The 12960-nt window shown below is 30.3% G+C and overlaps 1 protein-coding gene across 1 annotated transcript; it reads left to right on the top strand.

Moving 5' to 3' along the window:
* Nucleotides 1-801: 801 nt before the first annotated feature.
* On the top strand, nt 802-12637 carry LOC129972866 (venom protein 302-like). Its single transcript, XM_056087167.1, has 3 exons — nt 802-983; nt 7924-8053; nt 12425-12637. The coding sequence occupies exons 1-3, from the start codon at nt 934-936 to the stop codon at nt 12581-12583; spliced, it is 339 nt and encodes a 112-aa protein (XP_055943142.1). The 5' UTR covers nt 802-933; the 3' UTR covers nt 12584-12637.
* The last annotated feature ends 323 nt before the right edge of the window (nt 12638-12960 follow it).

The raw sequence follows: 12960 nt of genomic DNA, 5'->3' as shown, positions 1-12960 counted from the left end.
TGTGTTCAAAAATTTTTTTTTCGCTGATCCGATCAGTGAAGAATTAGTACTTTCCGTAAGAACAGTTTTGTTCCTTCATTGTTTGGCATGTTGTTAAATTAGGTAATAATGGTGAAAATTAAATATAAAAAAACACACAATTTAAATTATAGATAAAAAAACACTTTCACATGGATGCAAAATCGGGGTGAATTAAACATTTTAGGAGTCTTAATTGCCATGAAATTTACACCCGGCTTATATTTTTTATTGATATTAATTTCATAACTATACAAACAATTTTGGAGAAATAAATATTATGACAAACAGAACTAACAGAATAATAAATTACAAGATATTTTCAATATCTCGCGCATAAAATTTTTAATTCAAATTTCAAAGCAGTTTTTAAATAGAATTCTTTGACATCAACAAAACATTGTACCAGAATTGGGAATAGTTCAACCATCTGTGAAAAAATTTGGATTAGGTAAAATTAAAAGTGTGAAGTAAAATGATGTTTGCTTTTAATTTGAATTACTACTGATGAATACATATTCTGTATTAATCAAATGGAAGTAAAAGATTAAATTGTCTGGAATTGTTTTGAAGTTGTTAGATAGTTGCCTGTTTGATAATTCAGTTCTGTATTCTATTCTGGTACTGGAAAGGGTCGTTGCACAACTTCCCGGAAAACACACGTTTCAAATGAGGAAAACATTTTCCAGTCAGCCAGAATTCGACGATATCATATTTCGGAAAGGCCACGCATGAAATTCTTTTCTCTGATAAGCGGTTTGTATTGTTTTTCTAGAATTGTTGATGTGTCGTCGTTCTTATCCACGCAGATAAAAACTACAGATATCGGTAAACATCTGTCAAAATTTAATGTTATCGCTATGCTCCTCTGCCCATTTTTGTTTTGAAATTTAGAGTAATTCAAGCAATTCAAAAATGCGGAGCATCATCTTGTTTTTTACCTTTTTGTCATTTCTTGGAGTGCTGTAAGTATGAATCGGATTAGTTACAAGATGTTACTATTTTCTTTTCTCGATTTCTTTTTATAGTATTACGGTGTGTTTGCGTGTAACTGTATCTGCAATAATCTAGAAAATGAATTATTAATAAACTTGCATATTATCCATAAACTAAGTGATCATTACTTTCAGAATGCGGCATTGCAGGGAATTTAGATCTATCAAATTAGGGAAGCAGTTATTTCTTGAATATTCAGCAGTTATTTCTTGATCCTCTCTAAAAAGTTTTTTTTTTCAAAATTTTAATTAGACTGTAAATTAATTGAAAATCAGTTGAAGTTCTAAATTTATTCCCCCCTTTAACTATGGAGCACAAAAAAACTTTTTTACACTTTTTAAAAAAATTAATAAAAAAACTTTTTAATGAAACTGATTTATTTTATTAAATATTTCAAATATGATTTTGAAAACACATTGAAGCTGTGCTTTTTATGGTTGTGATGAAATTCATCAATTTTATTGTTTCATTATTGATCTTAACATTATGATAAAAAATAAGTATTGCTTTATTCGGATGTTCATTTCAAAATAGAAATTTCACTTTCGTTTCAATCGACGCCCTTTGGTTGAGTGTTCGTTCTGTAACTACATGCTGTGAACATTTTTAAGCACAGGGAAAGTTTTGGAGTAGAGATTCAAAATTTAAGGAGATTTATTGATCACGTTAATTAATGGATTTGTAAAAAATAAATTTGATGCTATATACCAAATATTCTTGACGTGCGATTCACAAAATTTTATTAATCTCGCCAATCTTTATAGCGTATTATTTACTGATCTCGCGGTTTACACGAAACAGAATGCCAAAAAAAGATACTGTACAGATGCAATCACTTTGGCAACAATCCTTTAAAGCTACAGAAGTTAAAATAAAATCCTGGAATTCTGAATTATTGCTTGGAAAGGTTCATTGCAATTTATCACGTACGTAATAAAATGTAAAAAATTCACGAAAATCTAACAATATCTTTTGGATATTTTGGTTAAAATAAATATAATGTATTAAAATTCTTTTCCGTCAGCATTAAAAAATAACATTTTTACATTGCACATTTTTAAAAAAAATATGTTTAATTCCATACTTTTAACTTCATATGTCTGAGATTACGTTTGTTCAGATCCGAATATATTTAAAAAAATCAATTTTCGGCCAAAATTATATATTTCTTCGTTTTTAATATTTTGGATTGCTCATTCATTTGTCCTTTCTGAAAAATTATTAGAAGCCGATATATTAATTTTTTTTAACAATCAACGGAAAACCAGAAGTTGACTTTTAAAAGAGACTGAATTCTATCAAAAATTCTTTTAAACTGCATTTTTCAAGTTAATACCATATTAGTGTGTTTCTAGGAATACTTTTAAACTTTGGGTACATAATTTAAATGTGTAACACAAGCTTATTTCTTTACATAACTTAGAAACATTATTCATTACATAATTTAGCATAATTATCTGATATTTGATAACTGTTCATATGTGATGTTATGTTGTACCCCATCTATTAAGCTTGCACGTAAATAATCTTGAGATTAAAATCATCATTCCTCGTCTCCGATCACAGTCCACACATTTACAAAAATGTTATATATAAAAGAACATAAAGGCGGCATCAGAAATTTTTTGGTAGAAGAGCAAGACGTCACCAACAGATGGTGGAAAATAAAATCTCCCAAATTTTGCTTCAAAATAATACACAGCAATTAATTTCACGTTTATATCAAGGTAATTATTTTCTATAAAATTATGATAAATAATTATTTACAATAATTAACTATTTCTAAGGTATATCGAGGAATAAGAACCAAGCGACGAGCAATTATAGAAATGAAGAATTAGCAATATAATATGCAATTAAATGCATTGCATGGATACTGGAAAAAACTTTCGCATTATTTTAATTTTATAACATACTAAGATAATTACCGAAACAAACGAAGATAATTATTACATTGTCAAATTTAAATTTTGAATGATATATATTATGATATACATTAGAAATCAAATTTATATTAATTAAATTGATACTGTTGGATACTAAATGAAATTAAATTGATCAAATCATATATTAAAGAACTTCTAAAAATCAAATTTTGATTGTTCACAATATATCAATTATAGATATTGCTATTACTTTTGGCGAAATAAATAAATACCTTTTTAAAATAAAATTACTGTTTCTCAATAAAAAGTTCAAGCATTATTACCAAATTTTTTTTCATTAAAAAGCACTTTTAAGAGAATGCTTTTTTAATTGAAAGTTTGTATTATTAATTCTTCAAACTAAAAAGTTCTTTTAAAAGCAAGAATTGCACTGAACAACACTGAGAAGTATTGACATGATGTAAAATTGTTGCGATTTATTTTAAGCATTCAAATCCCCCACTCCCTCCAAAAAAATTCCACAAGTTGGACGAACATTTAAAGGTAAGAGCTGAAAATGCTTAGCTGGAAAAATGAATTAAAATGATAAAATTATGTTATAAAATTCAAAACAGGAAAATTGGAAAAAATTACCTTTAGCTATACAGCTTTATCACCATTTAAACTATAAAGTTATTTTTTAACTATTATTATCTCCCCAACTTACCCTTCAATATTTCTGCCAAGTTACAATAGTAGCACATGCATTCGTTAGCATTTCATGCCGTATAAACAAAAAGATCTTCGAAATTAGATATAACAATAAACTGAATATTCGAAATATTGAATTCGTTTTTTTTTTTTTTTTTTTTTTTTTGCATATTTAAAAGCAAGAAATCTGCATAAGATATAACTGACGAAAAAATTTAAGAAAGGATAATCACTTAATCACGAACTTATTTAAAATTATACACAAATTATACAATTATACACTAAAATTAGTCCTCTCAAACGTTTGATTTAAAAATAAATTGAATTTATTTTCAAAAAGCTTCATATATTTTATAATTCATCACAATAATTTTAATATGTAGAGTCTAAAATTATTAACAGGTTCTAAATAAATAACATTTTACAATGAAAAACATACTGTATGAGAGAATAGAAAGAAAAAATGTTTCTATCAAGAAAAAAAAAGCTTTAATCTGAAGTGTATACAATAACTAAGAATAGCAAATATTGTAGAATATTAAAACAAAGAGAAAACTACACTTTTTCTGATATTTTTTTTAAACTGGTAATTTATTATAATACTTTAAATTTTTTTTTTCTGAAATTTTGGAGAAAAAGTCATTTAGTGAATAAAAAAAAAAGGCATGTGCGAAATTTCTATCCAAATACAAATGCATTTTTTAAAAATTTTATTCTAATATTCTTTATATGAAATAACTTTTTAACAGAAATGTAAATTTCTAGGAAAACTCCTTCCTTTCTATTTTTTTTAAATTTTTAATTTTTTGTTTCACGTTTTACAATTCCAATATCTCTGGTGCAATGTTATTGATTATACATTGAGATATATTTGTGATTAATTTATAGATGCTGAAAAAAAACCCACCTACGCATTTAACAAGAAAAACAAGAATTATGTTATGCTATTCACACTATTATGTGAAAATCGTTGCACTCCAGTCAATAAGTAGAATTTCTTTCATTTCAACATTAATTTCTTTTCTTTGTATAGATAAAAAAATGCGAAAACTACTTATTATTAGCTCTAAAAAATTTTTATCTTGTACGGCATGAGTTATAGACAAAATGATGATGGAAACATTGGATTAGCACATAAACTTTTGATCCCGAATATGATTGTTTCTAAAACAAGGAAATCAAGGAATCTATTCATTTTTTTTCAACTGCAATTTGTTTTTAAATGGTGGACATACACTTTTTGTTGTCCTCAAAATAATTCAGAAAGTTGGAACTCTCCAAGCAACAACAAAAATTCCTGACTGCTTGTTCACCTGACACAGTTATTTTTCTAAATGGATCGTTGATAAAAAGTTTCATAGGCTGGGAAAAAAAAAAAAAAAAACATTAATATTTTTTTTGTGTGTGTGAAAAATAATTAGCTTTTTATATCCTGGATTTTATAATGACGTTTTGTACAAAAGTTGATTAAAAGGATTTTTAGATAACAATTTTTAATTGGAAAATGGGGAATTTATGGAATTATTATTTTATAAATAATTCAACCGAATTCGAATTCGTCTGTCTTCATTTTTTAAATATGGAGTTTATTTTACAAGAATTTTTTTTTTCTTCTTAGAACTATCGAGAGCTTGAAAGCTTTAAAAAATAACGTATTTCTAAACGCAATTAAAAAAAAAACTTTTTAAATTGCGCTTAAAACATAAAAAAAAGGAATACTCGGAATAATATAGTTTTTGTTGTGAAGTAATTGGCAGAACCAATTCCTACTTATAATAGTGAATATAATATCTAAATAATCTTTAAATGAACTCGTTTAAAATTTTAGTGTACTCTGGTATAATTAGATTACCACATCCTATATATAATTTTTTATTATATAAATCAGTTTGGCATTTTTTTTATTAGTAAAATTATAAATTGCAAAAACAGATGCTTTATAATTAAGTAAATCTAATTTTCATTTTCACATTTTAGTTACACCATTGGTTTAGAATGAATTCATAGGATTTTACAACTACAAAAGAATTCTTCTTACCAAACATGCATTGCAAGAAAATGGTGATTGTGTAACTATTGGAGATAGCGAGGACCGATCTCGCTACTTTAGGGTTTGTAGCCGAGTAACATGACCAATAGACAAAGAAGATTACCTCTGTCCAAAGCCTGTTATCTAATTTATAAAGCTTCACCACAATTGCAATGGTCTCCGTTTTTACTAGATTGGCTTTAGCCATTCATCAAACGAGGAAATATCATAAAAAAATTAATATATAATAAATTGTAAAGTTTTAAAAATTTATTGCTCCTAACAGGAAAGATTAAATAAATAAAATGTCAGTTTTTTTCTTTATTGTTCAGTAAAACTGGAATCAGGAAAGTCGAAAGGCACAATTTGTTGTATTTTCCGAACGCCTAGCCATTGTAACAATCCTAACAAATTTTCATCTGCCATATTAATTTCTTAATCGAATGACAAAAACAACTAGCAAAGCTCATTATCTAATTCAAATTGTAGTTATGTCGGATAACCCTCATTACTCCCCTTAGCAGCAAAGTACGGTATATGGAGCTTCGTCTCTAGGAACATTCATGGGAATATGGAATATTCATGTCGCTGGGTTAGACATGTGTGTGCGGTTTTATGGCCTCCATGTTCACCAGATCTGATATCTTTAGATTTCTTCCTATGAGCCCCATCTAACTAAACCGATCTATTTAAACTGAGTTACTATAGAGACACTTAATTGCTCATCTCCATGCTTTTGTGGACACTTTCTTGTGCCCTTTCTGTGGGCCCCACGATGCTGCAACTTGTGCAATCAGCAATTTCATGGTGCGCGCATCACAATTCGATATTCACAGTGACAATTTTAAACTTCTTGTAAATATATGCAAATATCGATATTAATAAAGTGTAAAGTGTTCCAATAAAGTGATTTTTTATATACCAGATATGAACCAATATTTTTCAGTTACATTTTTCTCGAAAACCATAGACAGTAGGAGCATAGATTTTAGGGACATTTTTATGTACTTCAAGCGAAGAATCTGGTTGTGTAGAGTTACGACGATTTCGATGAGATTTCTGTATATATATTTTTAATTTAGTTTAGTTTTCCACAGCTACAGAGAGTGAAGGAAGATAGAACCCGTTATTATCCGTGAATCGTAAATGAGGAATCAGTAAGTGAACAGACAATGAATGAAAAATGAAATAGCTTACTGAGTCGCTTAAGTTTTTAGTGCACTTTGGATGTATTCCGAATTCATTAGACTTTTAAGCGATAAATTACGGTATTAAAATAATTTAGTGTCTGTGATGCTTTCAAATTCTGTGCCGAGGGAATCATGAACGCCAAGTTATGCAAGGGATTTCACTGAAATCAAACACAACCAGTATTCCCTGCGAACCAGCTGGAGATCAGAGCGCTGCGAGTATGTAATAAATATTAATTCTAAATATGAGCACGTTGCCATTTCGTCAACTCACGTGCCTTCCCACTCTCATCACCCTCCGGAAACGGGGACTTCCGGAGTAGCCGAATTGTGGAAAAATCACTGCGTGTCGATTTCCATCGACTCTTTCCATCCTTTCGTGTGTGCTCTGAACATCAGAGACATCAGAAATGCTTTGCTTTCAGGTTTCAGCTGCAGCTGTCAGGAGCAGATTTTTTTCTCTTTCTCTTTTTATTTTTGAGCTGCGGTGGTCTGGTGGTAAGGTCTCGTCATCGGAACTGGCGGATTTCAGGTACGAGACCCGATTCCACCGAAGAACCGTTGTGTAAGCGGGTCTGGTGTCCGTTAAATCTCTTCAGCGCAAACGTTCTCCCTCTGAGGTGGTGTGGAAGCTAGGAGAGGGAAGGGGGAAGCTCAGGTGTCATCCTGGTAGTCTGACTGTGGCTCAAAATAACGAGGTCCGTCCCAAAATAGTCCTAGTGGTGCTTTAAAAACAGGACAGTAATATAACTAAACTAAACTATCCTAACCGAATCTCTCTCTTTTTTATGTTTTGTAAAAATAAGAATCTATTTTTCATTCTCAGATGGCATTTGCAAGATACAGCCGTTTACTGATCAAGTTTCAAAATTTTAGAACATCAGCAAACGAGTAAAAAATCGATTACGAAATATGATCGCTGCAAGCATGAAACAAGCAAAGTTAAATAAATGCAATTTAAATAAATGCAATTTAAGTTAATAAATGCAATAAATGCAATTTTAATGTTAATTAAATAAATGCAATTTTTTTTAATAAATGCAATTTTTAATGCATGCACACTGAAACATGCACATGCACATGCAATCCTCACGTTTTATTTGTTTTGCTGTAGGATCCTTCAAGTGGAATCTACTTCTCCGAGAAAATGTCCACCCGCGGACCAGTGCTACCCGTGTGATAAAGTCAACTGCAGATGCGGCCAATTAAAGGATGAATGCGATTGCTGTGATGTTTGTATGAAGGTAACAATAACTAGCATTAATTCGAAGATTTTAGAATTGAATCGCTATGGATTCTGAATTAATGAACATTTATGAATAGTTGTCTTGGTAACCAGCTTGTTAGTCACGAATATCATCTTTGCGTAATACCAATTAAATGCAGAATTCCCACAGCAAAGCACGTCATCATTTAAGCGTCAATATGTCATAAATGTCAATTTAACTTGTTCCATTCCCTACGAACAAAAATTTTCTTAAAGGAATCAGGTTTCACGTCACAATAATATCATTTAAAAGTTAAATGTCTATTCCAAACAGCATGCCATCTTTAATGATAATGTAACTTCTTATTCCTTGTATAAACTGCGCAGATAATAAATATAATCTTTTTTTTTAAAATTGATTTTGATTCCAAACGAGTTATGTCATCATGTTTGATTTTTAAATAAGAGAAAAAAATCATTTCAAGATTCTATAATATGTATAAGGAATTATAAAAGAAATACTTTTTAATGCATTAATAAAAGAGTGACTTTAAAAAATTGTTTTTGTTTAAAATATTTTTCATTTCCATTAAAAAGAAGATATTGTCATTACAGTACATAACAGAAATCTTCATAGAGTTTCATAGAGGGCTTGGGCTTTACATTTCGAGAGATTTATATTACTTTGTCTCTGGTTGATCTTGCATACGAGAGATTAGAGATGGTTTGCCTACAGCTAAGTTGAATGAATTTCTGGAAGAACTCGCTGTCATATTATGCAACGGTGTATCTTTCTTTATCGCAAATGATATATTGACGTTATTTATTCCATCATACGGATTAACACTTTATGGAAATGTAGGCCACCACATTTTATGATTTTGGATAGCCATTAACGTTTCCACGTCCAAATAATAGTGTATTTGGAGATTTTTGACGTTTTTGAGTATAAAAAAGTTAGAAGAATAGAAGTTTATTTTTATTTTATTTACCATTTTGCGACATTCAACTTGGATTTTTGAAGCATGTCTATGATTTTCCAATGGAAGTTTCCATTACGGACATTATTTGCTTATGTAGAATGCTTTCTGCCGGTATGTAAATACGATTTTCATCTTTGGTTAGAAATTTTTTTATGTAAATATCACCTGAATTGCCATTTACGACAGGGATATAATGATATTAAGATTTATTCAAGACTAGCCGCCTTTGGCGACCAGCCGGTTCGCCAATCTTAATGATCGTTAAAATTTTAATAATTAAATATTTTATGCAATTTCTACTTTAATAGCTTCTTCATCAAAATATTTTAAAACTTCAAATTTTGATTATTATCATATAATTCATTCATAATATTATAAAGGCCTTCAGTCATAACGTAATATGTATCTCTCTCATTTTCATTCATTTTTTCTCATTCTCATTTCATGTATCTCTCTCATTCATTATGAGCAGATCGATTCATTAACAATGTTTAAATTTAAATACATCAAACACTAAGAAAATAAAACGAATCGTTTAAAATAAACGGTTGAAAACGGTAGAATTTATGCCTTAAATTAAAGTGGAAAGAATTTATCTTCAATTAATATAATAATATTTTTTACTGAAACAAAGCATTTTTTTATAATCTGATTACTGAAAATAGAGTCACCCAGCGTTTAAACTTTATGGGCACTAAAGAATATCTTTTTTAATTTATGTAATATCTCAAGAGTTGGTCAACAAAATTTTCTTAGATTCATTATGAGCAGATCGATTCATTAACAATGCTTAAATTTAAATGCATCAAACACTAAGAAAATAAAACGAATCGTTTACAATAAACGGTTGAAAACAGGTTTTAAAAAAACTACTTAAAAAACGATGTACTTAAAACTATAAGCATATACAAAAAATATATAACTAACATAAATACAATTTACTTACAAAAGCATGCAACTAACCCAAAAATAATTTAAATCATCCATTGATAACGTTGTCATAGCAACAATCAGAACAGAATGCGCATGCGTGAATTTTCTTCGCCGGTTACGTAACGCAAATACGTGATTTTTTCTACGCCAGTTGGGGTAACGCTATGCGGATTAGAAATTTTTAATTTCCTTTATTCTGTTTTATTTTAATTCAAAAGTACTTCAGAATGAATCTGAAAGATTGATTCATTAACAATGTTTAACTTTAAATGCATCAAACATTAAGAAAATAAACAGAATCGATTGAAATAATCCGCCGAAAAATTTTAACCCTAGCCTCATTACTGTTGGGAGAAAAAAAAAAAACTGAAGCCTTTCTCGTTTGGCGCTGGTGATAATGGAAGATTTTTTTGGCGGAAAAGTTGGCGGTGGGGAAAATGGAAGATTTTTTTGGCGGGAAAGTTAGTTTTTAATTAATAATTAAAATTCTAATTAAAAATTCGAAAAAAGAAACCCCAGGTGCACATTCCCAACCTCCAAGGTATACATGTACCAAATTTGGTAGCTGTATGTCAAACGGTCTGGCCTGTAGAGCGCCAACACACACACACACACACACACATTGAGCTTTATTATAAGTATAGATATAGAATAGATAATCAGCATTAGCGTTATGCTTATTTGAGAAATTGCGGTGCCTTTATTGTCAATACAATCCTTATTAATCTTGGAGGTTGAAAAGTGTTTCATTAAAATTAGAGTTGCAGTTAAGTGGAATATGGCCAAAATATTATGAGATTTCTTTTTGTATTTCCGCTGCGCTTTCATTAGTTTTATCGTTGGGACCTTCGAGTTTTCTAAAAATTCCCTTTTAATTGAGGGGTTGGATTTGAGATGAAAGGAGGAATCAGGAGGTATTGCTGTGTGAGGAATTAGAGATGCGTTTCAGAATAAAATATTGTGCGTATTAAGATCAAGTTAAGGAATTTCAGGAAACCTGAATTTTTCTGCTTTTCCCTGTACAGGTTATCAAGCTGGATGCATATTGTTATTTTTCAGATATGGAATATGGCTTTTGTGCAATCGCACGGAGGCATTTTATTTCACCAAAATAAGGGTGAGATGAAAAGTGAAGAGGAGACACTTGAAGTAGTTATAAAAATAATAAATACATATGTTTCGAATTAAACTTTTGTTGTTGCTGCTTGTGGCACTTGTTATGGACAAGCCCTCTGACAAAGTCAGCGATTTTAAGCCGCGTTTTAGCGTCTCTTGTTTCAGTAGCACCATCTAGAGCCAAGAGTACGTCTTACCTACTCATGCGCCACAGTCCTTTTCAAGGGGAGAATTTCATTCATTCATCCCCAGATCGTAAATTAGACCTGAAACAGAAAACGATCATCTCTGATCCAGTACTTCCAGTGGTATTGTCTCGACTTGGAGGACTTTGCGACTACGACAGATTTAAGCTTACGCCAGCCACCATTTACACGGAGAGTCCTCGGCCGGCGGGGTACGAACTGACAACCCATTAATACGTATCCAACCCCTACCAACCAGGATATCCCAGACGTTTAAATTAAAATGAAATAATATAGTCTAAAATGGCACGTGGGATAAATAAAAACTGAAAGGAAATTCACCGAACGTAAAGGTTTAACAAAAAAATCATAAGAATGTGCTTATTCACATTATCTCTTTGCGAATTAAGACCGTCTAAAAATGCTTGTCTCATATCTTGAAATAAAGAGTGTTATCTGGGTATTTTTTATTTTTAAGTAATAAATGACAAGTAATTAATGGTATACGCGTGGGTGTGGTGTGGTGTGGTGTTAAGTGTTAAGTTCATCAAATTTTAAAATACTGATCCGATGAGTTTTGTTATTTCTGCTCTAAAATTGTTATTTCTGTTCTTTCTGTTGTTGAAAAATGAATTTTTTTAATGCATCCATATTTCTACTAACTTAAAACTAAAGTGTTTGAAGTGTGTGTTCGAAGTCTCTCTGTTTTATTACTAAATAAATAAAATAAATCTAGGAAGTCGTGATAATACGAGGTTTAACAATTTTTTTTTGTTCCCTTATCTTAATATACCCTTGTATGGGCAAAATTGGTTGCTGGAACTCATCAGAATGTAGCTCGTTTTTCATAGTATCATCGATGAAGGCAACTTACTTCTTTCTCTATTCTATTTACTCCATAAATTTGACATCTGTTTCCCTACTTTGTCCTATAATTTCGTGAATTGTTTCAATAAATATTAATACGTGTTGAGCTTTTTTTTTTTGAAGAGTTGATATTTCTATTGAATTTATTTAAAAGTCACTCTCTTGACGAAGAGCATTAGAAAAACATTTCGAGTTCCTACACTTTAAATACGAGTGATAAATTTGATTGACATATCACATCAACTGCCTTTGACTCGATCTTTTGAAACTGTAAAGACACTTTGTATTTTGCATAAATTATCTATATCTTTCTGCTCTTTCTAGTGTAAGGACGAACCTTGCAGCGTTTTAGCCGGAGATGTTTGTGAGGAAGGTTACAGTTGCGGCGATCCTACAAGATCTTACCTGGAGCAGATGCATAGGCCAGCAACATGCATTCCTCTCAAATCTCAGCAATCGGTGCAGCAACCCATTTTGATGTAGATAAATAACTTTTTTATCGTTTTCATCAAGAATAAAGAATTTTCTTCCATTTTATTAGCTTTGTTTTTTTATTTAAAGACACTGTGCATGAATAACGCATTCAATGACAAACCTAATTTAACATCTTTGTCTTTCAGCCTGGTATATCCGATTTCATCGCTATGTTGGCGATCGGAGACTGCATGTATGCAGGAATATTCTTTTATGATTTCTATATTATTTAAATTTTATTAAGAATAAAACTTTTTAAACCGTATATCGTCGTTAGCAATTGGCATTTTCTATGTGGAAAACACAGTATGATTCACAAGCGACAAATATGGGCTCAAAATGTTAAAAAAAATGCTTTTATTTTGAAAATTTGAGAAAAAGTTAAT

The sequence above is a fragment of the Argiope bruennichi genome, chromosome 6 (assembly GCF_947563725.1).
Source record: "Argiope bruennichi chromosome 6, qqArgBrue1.1, whole genome shotgun sequence".
Classification (NCBI taxonomy): Eukaryota; Metazoa; Arthropoda; class Arachnida; order Araneae; family Araneidae; genus Argiope; species Argiope bruennichi.
This window is presented reverse-complemented; position numbering and strand designations above follow the sequence as displayed.